Source organism: Aethalodelphis obliquidens, unplaced genomic scaffold (assembly GCF_003676395.1).
Source record: "Aethalodelphis obliquidens isolate GAN/ISIS:26980383/991018 unplaced genomic scaffold, ASM367639v1 scaffold25, whole genome shotgun sequence".
Classification (NCBI taxonomy): Eukaryota; Metazoa; Chordata; class Mammalia; order Artiodactyla; family Delphinidae; genus Aethalodelphis; species Aethalodelphis obliquidens.
Genome location: NW_020837969.1, coordinates 9,160,209 through 9,176,839, shown reverse-complemented (window position 1 = coordinate 9,176,839; position 16,631 = coordinate 9,160,209). Strand labels below are relative to the sequence as shown.

At 38.3% G+C, this 16,631-nt stretch overlaps 1 protein-coding gene across 1 annotated transcript in view; it reads right to left on the bottom strand.

The window, feature by feature from the left end:
• Window positions 1–16,631, bottom strand: part of CSMD1 (CUB and Sushi multiple domains 1) — a 1,488,158-nt gene that overhangs the window by 454,473 nt on the left and 1,017,054 nt on the right. Inside the window, exon 11 of the mRNA XM_027123007.1 lies at window positions 6,475–6,596. Within this exon, the coding sequence (XP_026978808.1) occupies window positions 6,475–6,596 (122 nt within the window). The remainder of the gene's footprint in view (window positions 1–6,474; window positions 6,597–16,631) is intronic.

Sequence of the window (16,631 nt, the reverse complement as noted above, 5' to 3'; positions counted from 1 at the left end):
CTGGGATGAAGTGAGAGAGTGGCACGGACATATATACACTACCAAATGTAAAACAGATAGCTAGTGGGAAACAGCCGCATAGCACAGGGAGATCAGCTCGGTGCTTTGTGACCACCTAGAGGGGTGGGATAGGGAGGGTGGGAGGGAGATGCAAGAGAGAGGGGATATGGGGATATATGTATACGTATAGCTGATTCACTCTGTTGTACAGAAGAAACTAACACAACATTGTAAAGCAATTATACTCCAATAAAGATATAAAAAAAAGAGTGTGTGGCTCAAAAATTTGCTGAATGAATAGGTTTTGTTTTGCTACTTGTAATAATTACTATTGTGTTAAATAAGAAGAGCACTGAAAAGAAGAAAGGAAATGTATATAAGTGCAAAGCGTGAGTAGGTGATACATATTAAAAGAAAAATAAAAGGTGACCACTTTTAAGATGTGTAAAGTTAACCAGGAACAGAAGAATTAACTCGGGAACCTCAGAGCCTCAAAGAAAATGGATATTCCTGTCTCCGTTTATCATAAAGCACACACACACACCACTTATAGAAAACAGAAGACAAACAAAACAATATAAAACCTTCTCCACCCTTCCTTCCTGAGGACCAAGAGTCATTCTTCTGGGCACATGGGGACATACAATTATTGCTACACACAAAGCCTGTGTCTACCTCTCCGCAGTCATTTTTCACCTCTGTACTGCAGTCTGCACACTACTGATGCTGTCTCCATCATGTGTGCGTGTGTGTACACATACACATGTGTGCACATGTGTGTATGTGAGTGTGCGTGTGTGTAATTCAGGTTTGGGCTTAAAATGCAAGCAAAGCAAAAGCACACACCTTGTTTTCTATTGTCTTTTGAGGGCCAAGAAGAGATATAAAAATAAGTAAATTTGGGTAAAGAAGTCAAGAGTCAGAGCTGAGCCCAATGAAGAGAGTGCAGGTGTCCCTGTGACAGAGAAGAAAGGATATCGGGAAGGGCAAGTCCAGAGACCGGAGAAGGAAAGTCACATGACCCTAACTCAGTTCATGAAAGAGGCTGCAAATATTAAACAGTGATGATGTGGAGGACGTTGACAACAAGAGGGCTGGTACAGAGAGGGGAATATATTGGAGAGTTGACAAGGATGAAGTAATGAATCAATAACACAAGATGAAGGATGACGGCCCAGAAGAATACAAGGGAGCCCCTAACGTGCAGTGAAGGGAAGCTGGCAAGGAACCCAACTTTCCTGGCAGAGATTAGTGACATACAAGAAAAGTAAACAGACCCCATCGTGGCATTTGGGCTGGAAGGGTGTCTGTGAGGGAAACACAAGGATGCTTAGTGCAGTGTTACAGCTGACAGTGGTGTCTAGTCTCTGCTTCTCCACCAATCTGTGACTCCCCTAATGGGAAAAGAAAGTCTACTGAACTATATCTATTCAAATTCCATTTCAAAACAGCTTAAAATGTTGTAAATGAAAATGAATGCCTTTTCTGTATCTGCATGAATTTGTTACTTGAAATTATGTACAAAATCCGCTGAATAATAAAAGAAGTCAATGCTCCTTCCCCCAAAGGGACTCTGATAAACAGCTGTATTTTCTTAAAAGCACTGAACATAAAGCAAATTTTCTTATTTGTCTTTAGATGTCAAGTTATTCATTAAATCAAAGGTGCAATATAAATGTATAAATTGCTGTGACTGGTTACCCATCTCTTAAATATCTCTCAAATCCATTTTCTTCTCTCCAAGTCTGATGCCGTTGTGCTGATTTAGGTTCATATTGTCTCATAATTAAAATAAAGTCCTGAGGTTTCCTGCTTCCGATCTTGTGCCCTTCAAATCTGTCCATCTGACTGTGGGCAGAATGGTCTCTAAGACATAATGTGCATTATAATGTCCTTCCTTCCCTCCATGCGGTGCCCTACACTGACACCCTGGGCCCTTAGCATCACATTTAAACCCTTTACCTGCCATTCAGGGTTCCATTTATGTCTTTTTGAATCTAGCTTTATTATTATTAATAATAATAGTGAAGAGAAGGAAGGAATGGAGAAAGAGGGAGGAGCAAGGGGAGGAAGAGCAGGAAGGAGGCATTTGTCTTAGTATTTGGAAGACAACGTTTTAGGTGTTTTACACTGACTTTATCCTCTTCACAACCACCTTCGGAGGTGGGTGCTGTTAACACCATAAGGAAATACTGGGGCTCAAAGCCATTAGGCGTTAAATGGTTGTTTTTTGTATGCCACCTAGTCTGTGATATTTTGTTATAGCAGCCTGGATGAACTACATAAGACAACGTTCAAATGTCTTAAATCACTTCAATCCTGAGTTTAATACCAAAAGAATACTACTCTCTGAGGAGCTCAAATTAAAATTAGGTACTAAAATTATGCCAGCACAAAATGTATTTGAGAAAAAAATAAACACTCACACACACATATATCCATACATCAAAGGATTCCAAGGAAAGCTGTCTTCCATGTTTAATGCTTTCAATGAAAACCCCAGGGATGAATGTTGGTGAGCATTTGCTAATAATTCCCATAATCTGTGGTTCACTAACCACCTATTACTTTTAGGGAATTTGGTCACAGGACTCCTCAAGAGTTTTACCTGAGAAAATACATATTGTTGAATGTGTTTACAATAAAATATATTAATAAATATCTTATTACTTGTGTTCATTTTTACTGAATTTCTACTAGACTAGTTCGGCAAGAACAATTGTTTTAGAAACCTGCTTCTCCACTAAATTGAATCTTCTTGAGGAACTTTTTTGGGTTTTTTTTCCAACTTTTTGCCTACATATCAGTTTCTCCTAATATATGCATATTAATATAATACACATTATATTAATACATATAATTCTAATATGCATTATATATGTGTTTTAATATAATATACATGAGGATAATTATATATGTATATAAATAAACGTATGTAAGTGAATAGACTTCTAGTATTCCTTTTAACTTGACATCCCTCAGTATTATAAATTGTAACATACGTTACTAAGAGACACAATGAACTTCCCACAATAATTACTTTCTATCAGCCATTTTATGTTAACACTTGGTATAAACTGACACAGGGAACTTGGTTATATAATGGTCAAAGCAGATCTAAGACCAGGAAAGAGTATAAATCATCATGAGAGGGTTAATCTTTCAAAAGAAGAGGAGTTTACTAACTAATCTCTCATTGACTCATCAATTTGGAAATTGATTTTAGATTTCTATTCGATCTTATTTCTTAAAGTTTACAAAGCATGTCAAACAACAAATTAAGGTGTACCAACAACTCTTCTTATCTAGAATTCTGTTAATGCTTCTAGCAGGAGTCACTGTCTGGAAACCTTTACATAACTGTTCTTTTTTCTTATGCTCAATATGTAATATACCTTCATCACCATGCGCTTCATCGGGAAACCCCCTTATGTGGACTGTCTCCCAAGGAATCAAATTAAGCCTAATTATACTTAATGGCAATGGCTGCTGCTTAATTTGGATGGTAATTCTGCTTAATTGAGATGCCTTCAGGTGACTAAATAGTGCTCTTGTAAGAAGATCAGTGTGTTAGTCTATCAACTGGAAGCCTTGGTTCTTCTCTGAACATTTCACCAAAATAAATAAAGGCAAAGAATTTTCTGAAGCAGTATAACACAAAATTCCTGAAATTTAACTTGTGAATTGTTACGTGTTCAGAGTCAATAAAATATATATGAAGTCTTTCGAAAAATTTATGTAAATGTACAAAAACATGAGAGAGAAAAGTGAACTTGTATAATAAGAAAAATGTAAAAACCCAAACTGCATAAATTCATTATTTCATTTGTCACTTTGCAGTTTGGCCAAGTTTAAAAATCAACTTCAAAACATCAAAGTACATATTTAATGAGTTTTAACTAATTTTAGTCTACTGGTGTCGGGTAAAACAGGATTATAATGGGATTTGAAACATTTGAAAAGCAAAAGATCAATCTGGTGATAACTGAAATCTCTTCCTTTGACCTTTTGCTTGTCTGCATGTGGTAGACATGACTGGTTATCCATAACCATATGGAACCATAACCATATGGTTATCCATAACCATATGGATAACCAGTGGTTATCCATAACCATCTGGCTTCCAGATGGTTCTTTCCTCAGGCTGTCCATGATCTGGATTGTGGACATTTTACTCAATTGGACCAGAAGAGAAGCCTCTGGGAATTTCTAGACAATTCCTACCATTTCTAAGAAAGACATGCCACATTTCTTCATTGAACACTGAATGTGATGGTGTGGCAGCATCTTGTGACCTAAGGCGGATGTTATCACTGCTCTGGAGACCCGAGCAGAAAAGAAAGGCAAACACTTGAGCCCTCAGCAAAGTTACTGAGTTCCTGAATTAAACCTGGAATCTCCCTGGCTCTGCATGAAATAGTTTTTCCCTAAAACTTCTGGCTTTTAGTCAGCTCTTCTATTATCTACAGCCAAAAATATCCTATTGACGCACTGAATAACCTATTATTTCACTTCCTTGTGGTTCTCGTCAAAGTGATAATGGAATAGATAGCTACAAAAGAAATAACTCTTCTTTAGTGAGGAAGAAAGCTAAGGAAGAGGCTATCACAGTGCAGTGCAAAGAGCACGTGTGTTTTTATCCTGCAATAAGAGTAAGGAGCTGTGCAATCTTACCTTCCCTGGGTCTCAGCTTCCTCTCTGTCAGGTAAAGGGTTTAGACAATGGGAACTCTAAGCTTCCTTTATTTGCACAGAGATATCAATTATTTCAGTATATACAGTGTGGATGAAGAACGTCGCCTGCCGCATCAGTAAACAAAGGATGTTGTGGCCATCAAGCCACCAGCCTCTGCACCCTGAGGGGATTCAGGTTGGAGAAAAACAGGATACTGGCCCTAGACAGTTGAGGTGCTGTGTATCAAAGGAATGATTTCATTGACCCCAGACCCTTGCATCTTCCCACACATAGAAAAGCGCTAAATTCCTTAACTTGAGAGGTCTGGTTTTCTCTTATTAACAGTGATCTTTTGATGTTCGACTGCCTGTTTTTTTCCCAAAACCTCCTTTATATCCTGGCTCCTCCTGTACCTCTTCAGAGCAGTCCCTGAGATCTATCTGAGAGGCTGTCTCCTGGGCTTATGTCTTCACTACATCTGCCGAATAAAACTAATCCTTAACTTTTAGGCTGTGTTTTCAGTTGACAATTGGAAAGAAACAGAAACACAGATATACAGGCACATCTTCCATATAGGAAAATATTTATGATTATCCCATATGTAATCTGGATTTAAATGAATTTTTAAAATACTGGAAGGGGGTTAAACAAATCCCCTGACGATTTAGTTTGGAGCCACTACTTTCCCTGTTGGAACACCAGGGTATCCCACTTCAACCACACAAGAGTTTAGTATTTTAAAACTCTACGTGGCACTTGTAGTTGCAAGATCACTACCATTCATGACAGTGGAGCCCAGTCCACCCTCCGGCTGGCTCTGAGAGAAAGATGATGCCACCATCAGGACTCTCTTTGGCTCTTTGTCTTCTCTGCATGATGTCACACACATCCCAGGTTTCAGCAGCTAAGGAAACACGTGGGAATTCCGAATTGACCTCTACCAGGGAGACCCACTTGGAGACACAGCAGGCACCTCACTCTCACTATGCCTAGAGCCAAACTCATCATCTCTTCCCATAAAACACTGGTTTCTGAGGCCCTTTCCCTGGTTCGAGGTAGGGAGAACTTCGAATCTATTGCTCCAATCTGGAATAATTAGGAGAGTAAAGAAGGGCATCATCATCAGTAACTATGCAAGGACAGCGGAGGCCCACCAGGACTCCCCAGGAAGCTAGACCCTGTGCCCATTCTGGTCAGGGCTTCACCACACGCCCGGAAGCCCTTCTTGACTCTGCCTCCCGCTTACAGCACCTGCACTTGAAGCCAGGTGGACACAGTGTTAAGCAAGAGAATCAAAACCACCTGCCCATGGCTCCTCACCTCCCCCCCCACTCCCCACCCTCCACACATCAGTCATCAAGTTTTGCTGAGTAGATATTAAAAGTTCTCATCACGAGAAAAATTATGTGTAACTATGTGAGGTGACAGATGTTAACTAAACTTATTGTGGTAATCATTTAAAAACACGTACCAAATCATTATGTTGTACACCTTAGACTAATACAATGTTATATGTCAACTATCACATCACAATAAAACTGGAAAAAAGAGAGCATAAACATAACCTCCAGAACCAGTAGGGGGCAAGCACACTGAGAATACTCACTAAGAATTAACTGAATCTAAAACTGGCTCTGCAACAAATGTAGACAGATACACACACAATGCAGCAGAAGATTTTCAATTAAAACAACAAAATGTAAGGGTGCATGACATTCACCAGGTTGTTCGTTGTAAATAGTTGCCCGGGCAGAGTGCTGATTTCGTCAGGTATGCAGAGGGGGAAGATGAGAGCCTTACCTTGTCTGGATCTGTTGTGGTGATGACCCACACACAGTGTGCATTGTCTTCGTACTGAACTGGGTAATTAGGGGAGGTAATGACACCACTGGGCCCACGCAGATTTGATCCACACGTTCTAGCTAGAAGTACACAGAGATGATATTATTTTCCACAGGATTTCATCTGTGTGATGAAGACACAAGACATACATGGAACTTCAAGTTATGTGTCCAGCATTTATTGCAATGAAAAGCTATCTGTGAACTCAAGCTGGCAAGTAGATTTCGCTCAGCCTTCAGGACCCTTGCTTGGTATCTGCAACAGTAACCTGGAACTCTTTATTATGTTTCCCAAGGCACTGACATTCACAGAATGACTTAATTACAATAGCACCATGGACAATGTCAAATCAAATTAGTCCATTTCAAGCACCATTCTGACTCAGAGACGGTCTGTATAGACCTTTGGTTGCACCCAATGCAATAAGAATTCAGGAGACCGGAGTTAGTGTCTCAACTATGCCCTACACGATATGACCTTGAACCAGTAATCCCGACCCCCCACAGCTTCATCCTTTTAATTTTAAACGAGGAGGAACAGACGATATTTAAATTTCCTCTCAAGTTTTACACTGTATCATTGTATTCTGTAACAAACTGTACCCATTTCCTTATAGCACAATGCAAATAAGAACTTAAAATACAGTTGAATTTGTGAAGAAAGAAAATAGAAACGGTGGCTCTAAAAGGAAAAAGAAAATACCTTAAAAATGAAAGACCAAGCAAATCATGGAAGTAACATAACCCAATAAGAATGACTAAGTTTTGAATATAAAAATATTTCAACTGACCTCCACTTTAAGAAAGAAGCCTTTAAAAAATCAGTACACAATTTTGTAAATCACATGTCAGCCTGAACTCCACTCTTAACATTAATAATTTAAACTGGGTTTGAGAAAAGAGCAGAAGAAACTAATTCCACAAATAAGAACTAATACAAGAGAATCTCAGGTCCATTTTCCTAAGATACCATATCACACGAACTGATTAAACTGCTGTCCACTGAAGAGTAGATTTTATTCATAACCCACCCTTCCTTCCTTCCTTTTGTTGGCTGAGCAGGTCCGGTATTGTCCTAAGAGACTGAGCTACAAGAGAACAGGATTCTGACCCCCAAGGGCCAGGCTGTAGGGGAGGAGTCACAGAAACCTTTTAATGGGGAAATCCCTAACTGCCCTCCAGGAATATCTCTCTCTCTTCCATTTACATTGATACAGCAATAATATCAATTATGCCTACTCCTAGTATTGTAATTGTCAATGTACAGATCTCTCTTTCCAACAAGGTTGTGGTTCCCTTGACCTTGGGAAAGCATCCTTCCCTCACTTATCTGTATATCCTCAGCACCATATCTAATGTTGATAGTTGCTGACATAAAAACTGTGGGAAGCTGACTTTACACAACATTTCAGGTACTTGATACTATGAAAATAATTAGCTAAGAATTAATCTACTATACATTGATTAATAAAAACATATGAAAGTTAACTTTTAAAATATTGGCATTTGCTTTCCAAATGAATACTTTTTAATAAATATGGATAAAGTGTCACCTGGTTTTCAAACCCCAGTAGGCGTGTCTTGGCTCCAAAGGTCATTGAACAGAGCAGAGCCCACAAGCACATACACCTGTGCTGTATGATTTCCCTCTCCAGTGAGTCTGCTTTTAGGAACATGTTCTCGAGAGGATCATGAACTTCAGATCCGAAATTTTCTTAAAGCCTTCTAATATTACGGGAATTAATTACAGAAACTTAGAAGAAAAGTTATCAATAAAATTTGAGTTATCACACCTTTGTGTTACCCTACTTTGTGAAATTTCACACTGAAGAGCTGATAGAAACATAGAGTGTTACTCAATAAGTATCTGTTGACTAGTTTTAAACTAATATTATCAAAGTGCCATCCTAAGCATTTCAAACTTCGAAAAAAGACATGTGAAGAATGTGTGCAGTGGGGAACTAATGTGTTATATTACCATGGACAATTTGTACTCATCCAATCATTAGCCCCAGCTGTCACTCTGCTAGAAAGTTCACCAAATCTGACAGCCTGTCAATGGCCCTGGGTCTTAGTTCTTTGCTTTGAAGCTTGACCTCAACTTGACTTATTAAAATTGGTTCCCAGCTCTTCATGGAATTCATCTTACCCACTGTTTGGGGAGATAGGATTTTTAGTGAGATAACTGTTAGTAAAATTTACATAGGAAACCAGCACATTTTCTACATTTTCCTGCATACCTGGTACTGTGTTTCACATAGAACAAGTTATGAATCCAGTCCCTTCAGAAGTATTTCTCACCAAAACTTGTCAAATTAATACATATTTTTTCATTTTCTTACAACTATGTCCCTATTTTTGCAGTACATTTTCCTAATAAATTAGCTTTTTAACTCTTTTTTCTACCCATACTTTTAATCAAGCCATCAGAATAATCAGCTGAAATGAAGTATGTGGGAATATTCAGGGCAGGGGTTTCATTTGTTTTGTTTTCCTCCCTGTATAACCTCAACAATTAGAACAATTCCTGGCATTCAATAGTTACCCCATAGATACTTGTTGATGTATTTTTTGAGTAGGTTGATAGCCTTAAATAATATGATTTAACTCTAATTATTTACTTCTAATCCTCTTTCTTGGGAAACTGTTGAAAATTTTAGCTAGTACCTCGGTCTTTGCCTTTCTAAGTCGTCCCCATTCTAATCATCTGCCTCTTCATCATGTGATCATCCTACCATCATCACACCAATTACAATTCATTAGGTACTAGTTTCTTATATCAAGGCTTTCCTACTAGTCAGAGACAATTCTCAGATTTTCTATTGGCCACAACTCAAAGTTCAGCCATCTATGTGTAGAGTCGCTATCAGATAATAATAATGTTTCTTGAGTTATCATGATTTCTGTGTGCCACTGTCCAAATCCACATGGCGGATGAAGCACAGACTGGACATTATCTTCTATGTCTCCTGCAGATGATCTACTGCCTGGGGGTTTTTCTCTGCTCTCTGTCACAGGTATGTCACAGGTTAAGAGCTCTGCTGCAGGAAGGGTCATACCAAGCTGCAATTTCTCTGAATTGTATAGTGGAGAGAGCCGAGTGAACTCTACTCCTTCCCCTATAGCTGCTCAGACACAGAGAAAGCTTAGCGACCTGCTCTGATTATGATGAGCAATCTCACTGTGTCCTTGCAGACGGGGAACTACTTCCCACACAGTTGCTTCTGGATTAAACACACATTGGATTAGTCAACAAAGTATTTAATTAAGCAAATAATTAGGTAATTACAATATACTAGTGCCAAGCAAGTTTTTATAGCAAAATTTAAATGCATTCCCATAATGGAAATGTATATACACATTTATATGTATTACAGTTGAATATCACTTTCTGCTCCTGCAAAGGCTTTCCCCCTTGTCAAAACCTTTTTGGAAATATAACACTAACATAAAGTGATTTACACTTAAATCTTAAAAATGCTTAATAAATGTTCTTTGATAATAACCACGACCTAATTAATGTATAGCTAGTATCACTCACGTGACAGTGTTCTAAATTTGTAAACTCAAATTTTGCTTATATCTTACATGTTTTTAAGATAAAAGCAGAATTCACAAAATGATCATTGGAAATATAGCTCAAGAAGGAAAGTGGAAAGGGAGTATAAAACTAACCAATTCTGGGGCTTCCCTGGTGGTGCAGTGGTTGAGAGTCCACCTGCTGATGCAGGGGACACGGGTTCGTGCCCTGGTCCGGGAAGATCCCACGTGCTGCGGAGCGGCTGGGCCCGTGAGCCATGGCCACTGAGCCTGCGCGTCTGCAGGCCTGTGCTCCGCAACGGGAGAGGCCACAACAGTGAGAGGCCCGCGTACCACAGCAAAAAAAAAAAAAAAAAAAAAACTAACCAATTCTGAATGTCAATCTGTGCCATTTATCCATTTAATCACTGAATATTTATTATGTATAAAACATTTGTTTCACACAATTTATCTTATATAATTTGAAGTAGTAATTTATCTATTTATGTATAATCAGTTCCAGGAATCTTTACTGTTCTATAGAAACTACTTAATTAATCAAAATAGTTGAAGAGAATAATATTCTAATTGACCAAACTTAAATTAATAGGATATCTGGACTCACATCTGAAGCTTTTTTCAAGCACATTAAGAATTATACTGGATAGTGTATATCTTGTATGATTTAGAAGAAAACCACAGACTTTATGTCTTTAACCAGACTGTCAGCCAAAATGGGGAAAGTATGTCACAGGTTAAGAGCTTGCTTTTCTTAATCACACCTGAGTTCTAGGCCTGGTTTATGAAGTTACTAGATGTCCTATCTTAAATTATTTCATTTTAAGCCTCTCAGGTTATCCACATAACAATCATAACTTCATCTATGATAGCTGTAAGGACTGAAGGAAAGAATTCGAGTAAAGCCTTCAGCGCATTTTCCAACACACCATAGCATAGGGAGTAAGGAAATAAACAGTAAATGCTTTGTAAGAGTTGGGCACTATTTCAGGCATAGAGGATACAGCAGAGAGAGAATAAAATTAAGTTCCTTGACTTCCTCAGGCAATTATACACATTATCATCTAATTCAGGAGGATATTTGACCTTTAAAGAAAAGCAGAGTCGGGGTTCAAAGCATATCTGGAAGAGGGTGGGCATGGAAGGGTTTGGATGAGACAACATCTGATGACCAGTGTAGGATGGAGACCCATATGGACACCTGGGGCAGAAGTGTTCCAAGCAGAAGGAAAACAAATGCAAGGGAGCTGTCACAAACTTCCCAGGCAGGTTCTAGGAACATAATTAGCACCAAATTAACATTAGCTTTCAGGTCATTTTATGTCAGTAGAATTTGAGAGGAGTGGTATAAAAATACATGGCTTTGTTATTTCCAGTAACTTAATAAAAAATAGAGAAAAACATGTTTTTCTCCCAAGTGACATTCAAGTATAGAGTATAAATCCTTAGAAGTCTAGAAGCGAAACCAGAAATTTATCCAAATTCACTGGAATTAAAGTAAAAGTTAAAAGTGTGAGAAATTAAGAGGTACAAACTTGCAGTCATGAAATAAATGAGTCACAGCATAGGGAATATAGTCAGTAATACTTTAATAACTTTTTATAGTGACATCTTGTAAGCAGACTTATCATGGTGATCATTTTGTAATGTACAGAAATACTGAATCACTATGGTGTGTAACAGGAACTACCATGGTGTTGTAGGCGATTATACTTCAAAAACAAACAAATGAACAAACAAACTCATAGAAAAAGAGATCAGATGTGTGGCTACAAAGGGGGAGAATGGTGTGAGGGAGGAAGGTGGTCAAAAGGCACAAACTTCCAGTTATAAGATAAGTAAGTGCCAGGGATGTGATGCGCAGCGTGGTAAATACACTTAGTACTAATGTCTCTTACATGTGAACATTCCTAAGAGAGCAAACCCTGAGAGTTCTCAATATTTTTACATCTATCACAGGAAATACTTTTTCTTTAAAACGTGTGTATGCTTCTTTAAATCTCTGAGGTCACGGCTACCTGATATAATAATTAGTATTAAAATACAATCTTACAATTGGCTCTGGACCTTTAATCTGGTAGAATGAAGTCGTCTTTCAGGTATAAATGGTCTTTTCACTACCATTTAAAAGGTCATTGCTGTATGGACAGAAACTATGAGTAGGGAAGAATAAACTGTAAAGTTCTTGGTAAGTGAAAAGTTAATAAGTTAAGGGTAATTCTGAGCTAACCTGACCTGGAATCCCAAGATAATAATAACTTTATTCTGTGACCCTTGGTAGCTCTAATTGGCTTCCATGTAACCACAGTTAAAATTGCAAAAAACACTTCACTTTTCTTATGTGCCCTTTCAACTCAGAGAGCAACTAAAAATATTAATTCCACAGATCAAAGTGCATTAGCATTAAAAGAAATTCTCTCTATATATCCTCCCTAAATACTGATGGAATGAAATGCCAGCTGGAACATTTTACTTAAAAAAAAGAAGTATATCCTCTTCTCTTTTTTGTTCGCTTATTTAAAACATCTACTGCTAGTTAAGGATACTTATACTTATACCAATAAGCTTATATGAGCTTATTCCAAACAGCTCATATTTTACCCTGTGAAAACTCATAATGGTTGTTTTCATATCCCTAAACGAAGTAAGCATAATTTCAAACAAAATCACTTGTGTAATTACTGAGCTATGGCAACCATTCATCCCTGTGGTAACAGGAAGAAAAGGTAACATCTCCCATTCTCAGAGCTAATCAGCTAAGGTAAGTAAGCATTGGCTTAGGACCCAGTGTCCAGATGTGAAAGATCACTCCTGACTCACCGCAATTTATCGAATGCCTCTACCAGATATTCCTTCTGTGGAGAAGGCATGATAATTACTTAAGAGTTAGAGACCCTTCATGAAGAAGGGAGCCTCGAGAATCAGTCCTTCCTTAACTGACTGAGCTGAAATCTCATAATGCGTGCAATGCTCAGACCAGAGGCATTTTATTGCATTTGATAGATAGTTGAATTTAGAACATGTGGCTGAGATGATCAATATAAGGGCTGCTTTAAAGGCTCAGAGTGCATCAGGAAAACCCAAGCCATGGTGCTCGCCTCTTACATACAATGTATTAAGGGGTAGCACAGAGGAGAAGATGAACTTGAAAAATTGCACTTGGTGTCTGGAACCTACTGACAGCTAAGTAAATATCCCTATGTTGTGTTTTGGGTAGCATTTGAAACATCATTATGTTTCATGTTATCCATTTCCCCCTACACTTTGGACAGCTAAAGCTATCTTTATAGAAATAGCCATAAAAGTTCCAACTAAAGAAAGGTTTTTTCAGCTCTTCTTTAATTGAGGAATCAGTCATTAAAAGCCAGTACAGACACTATTTCCAGTAGAGACACTATTTAAAGGAGAGAATGATGACAGACTCAGGGCTCCTAAATGTTGCCAACCTGGAAAATGTATGGGCTTTAATAGAAGAAAGTATGTTCTACACTGAGGGATGCCTGCCAGGAAACCACCCATGACTCATGGAGATCACTGCTTCCCTTCACACCCATAAGCCTGTTGAGTGCTGAGAAAACTGGAACTGGGCTGAGCTACACAGCCGGAGTGGCGCTGTCCATGGTAGCCACTAGCACATCTGACTATTGGGCACTTGAAATGCCCCTGGTCTGAGCTGAGATGTGCTCTGAGCATAAAATGCACACTGGATTTCCAAGACATAGTATGAATAAAAGAAAGAGAAAAAAGTAAAGCATCTCCCTATAATCTTTTTGACTGTACATTAAAATTATATTTGTAATATTTTGGTTAAATAAATTATCGATATGTTATTAAAATTAACTGCACCTGCTTCTTTTCCTTTTCAAATCTGGCTACCAGATGTTTTAAAATTACATCTGTGGCTTGCACTTTATTTCTAGTGGAGAGCCCTGCTCTAGAGACTGCTCGAAGTGATCCTCTATTGGGTCAGCCTACAGATGCACTAAGACGTTTGACCATCCATCTGTATATGTAATCGATCAGGTCATGGTATATGGTGATTACTTACGTTATATAAGACTCTGTCACCCAGACTAGAGGGAAGGGTGTTCCTGCTGGCTTTGCTGGAGGAAGCTGCCTCTTGTGAGAGGGCAATGTGGCCAGGAGGTGAGTACAGGGCAGAGAAAGGGAGTTGGGTGTTGAAGGGGAGGACAGGTTCCTTGCTTAACCATGATACTTACAGATGAGCCCTTTCCAGTCCAGAAAGTGGGATATTCATATACACACAGCTCCACCCTTTTTTTCATCCATATAGCTTACACATATAGTCCTGCACTGATACAAAAATGCCAAGGGACATGAGAGAGGGATGAATGATTCTCTAATTTATTTGCGCTCTCCACTCGTGAAAAGCTGCAGATGATACGGGGAAGCAAAAAAAAAAAAAAAAATGTGTCATTTATTCAGTGATTTATCCCACCTCTCCTTATAAAAATATACCCCCATGGCAAAGATTCCCTTAGTATCTATTCTCCTTTTCTTTCATAGAAATATAATTGTTTGGCACATATTTAAACACACAATAGAAAATATGTATGTTTCTAAGTCTCACAACAAGGTGAGAATATCTGGCTGGATTTTGGCCAATGAGAATGAGCAGAAATGCATATGATGGTTCCTGCAGACTCTCGTTAGCATATATCTGCTAACCCTGCTTCTTCTAACCTCCTCCATCCAATCACCTGGAGTTTGGATACCACCGTGGACTCTGAGGATGGAGGCATGACCATAGTGAGGACAGAGTGAGTCTTGAGGACATTTTCATATCTGAAACAGACCTGCCGTCCTTGTCCTGTACTGCCTAGCTCTTAACTTCTGTATAAGAGAGAAATCCACTTCCATTTGTTTTAAGCTTCTCTTGGGTTTGGTTTTCTGTCACCTAATTGTTATCACCTAATTCTAAACAGTTTATCTCAAATTCTTCTATTTAGGAGATTTCAGGACTTTAATTTTTTTTGTTTAATGTCATACTACTCCAAATGCTCCAAAATACTTATTTCTTTAAAACTGTGTTTTTAAAGATATTTTTTACTGTTCTCTAGACACAGTCTGCTATCATTCTATTATGCAGATCTAAAATGTACATCCTATAAGAAAACTCTTCCTTAATTATTTCTTGCTGCTATAGCTCATTATTTCAGGAAGTTAAAAGTAATAAATTGAAAAAGAGCTAAAGGATTAGTCCATGAAAATGAAGGTACATCTAATTAAAGCAAAACAGCTGAGTTAACAGCGGGGAGGAAAAAAAGAAGAGATGAATAAAGTTGAGTGTGATGAACAGAAGTGGGTGTGGAGAGAGGTGAGGAGGCTCCCAGGGAAACCAGGCCAGAACCACACAACAAAGAACCTGTGGGAAAGCTGTCTCTTCTAAAATGATGAAGCAGGGCATTAGAGTCTATGGGAACAGGAAGCCAGAGGACTCCTCCTCTAATTACCTCTAAAAGTGAGCAGTTGGCGGTCCAGGGGGATGGAGGGAAGTGTCCCACCATTAGCCTGGATGGAGCAAGCACCTGCGTGTTTGACACCAAATCAGCGTATAAGCTGGGGCCAATGTGCTAGGAAATATTGTTATGAGTGTAGATGAGATTTGGGCCAAAGGGAAAAAAAGGAAAACTTCTGGATTAATAAGTAAGGTAAGAATCAAATAATATCCTACTCAATAGTTCCTTTATGTTACTCTAAAATATCAATTTAAAGCAGATGCACATTTACTAGTTTTGTCTAGTGTGGGCTTTTAAATAATGACATATGTTCCTGGTATAGAAGAGCAAGAAAAACATTTAAAAATGAAAGCATATTTTTTTCCTTAGGGCAAAGCTAATACCTCTGGCTTAGTACTCATTTGTAACTGGGGCATGAACATTACCATCCTTTCATGGGAATATGGATTTTGCTACAGTTCCTTTGAAAGCCTAATGATGTCACTTTAGTATTAGTGTACAAATAGTCTAATGACCAAAAGGGGAGGGGCGCAGCCATACACATTTCCTGACCAGAGATGGGTGCTTCTCCAAGAAGGGAAACTTTTCATGGGAAAGGGCCACCTGCAACCAGACCACACGCCCACTCTGCCCTCGGGATGAATAGATGCTACAAAGCTGTGTTTTCTACATATAAAAAGCCACCAAGTTGTTATAGGTAAAGGTACACTATACTAAAGCCTGCAATCTAGTATTTTAGCTTTGATGAAACTAGCAATGTATTTTGCAACTACTTCATTTCACAGGATATAACTTAACACTGTTCATCTTGTATTGTACCTTTTTACAACTGGAACATTTTAAAATAAAAATTTATGAATCCATTCACTTGAAAAAGACTATAAGGAGGGATAAGATATTCTTATATATGAAAGTATATAAGAATATACTTTTTATTCCTTGTTCAACTTAGTACCTTTTTTCTTCTTCCTTTAAAACTACCAATTTGCATAATTTTTTTATGGCCAAAATGCAAACAAAACAAAATACCTAGTTTTTCTTTTAATTTTATTGATTCTTCCTTAGTAAAATAGCCAAAACAGTTTTCTGCTGGGATCAC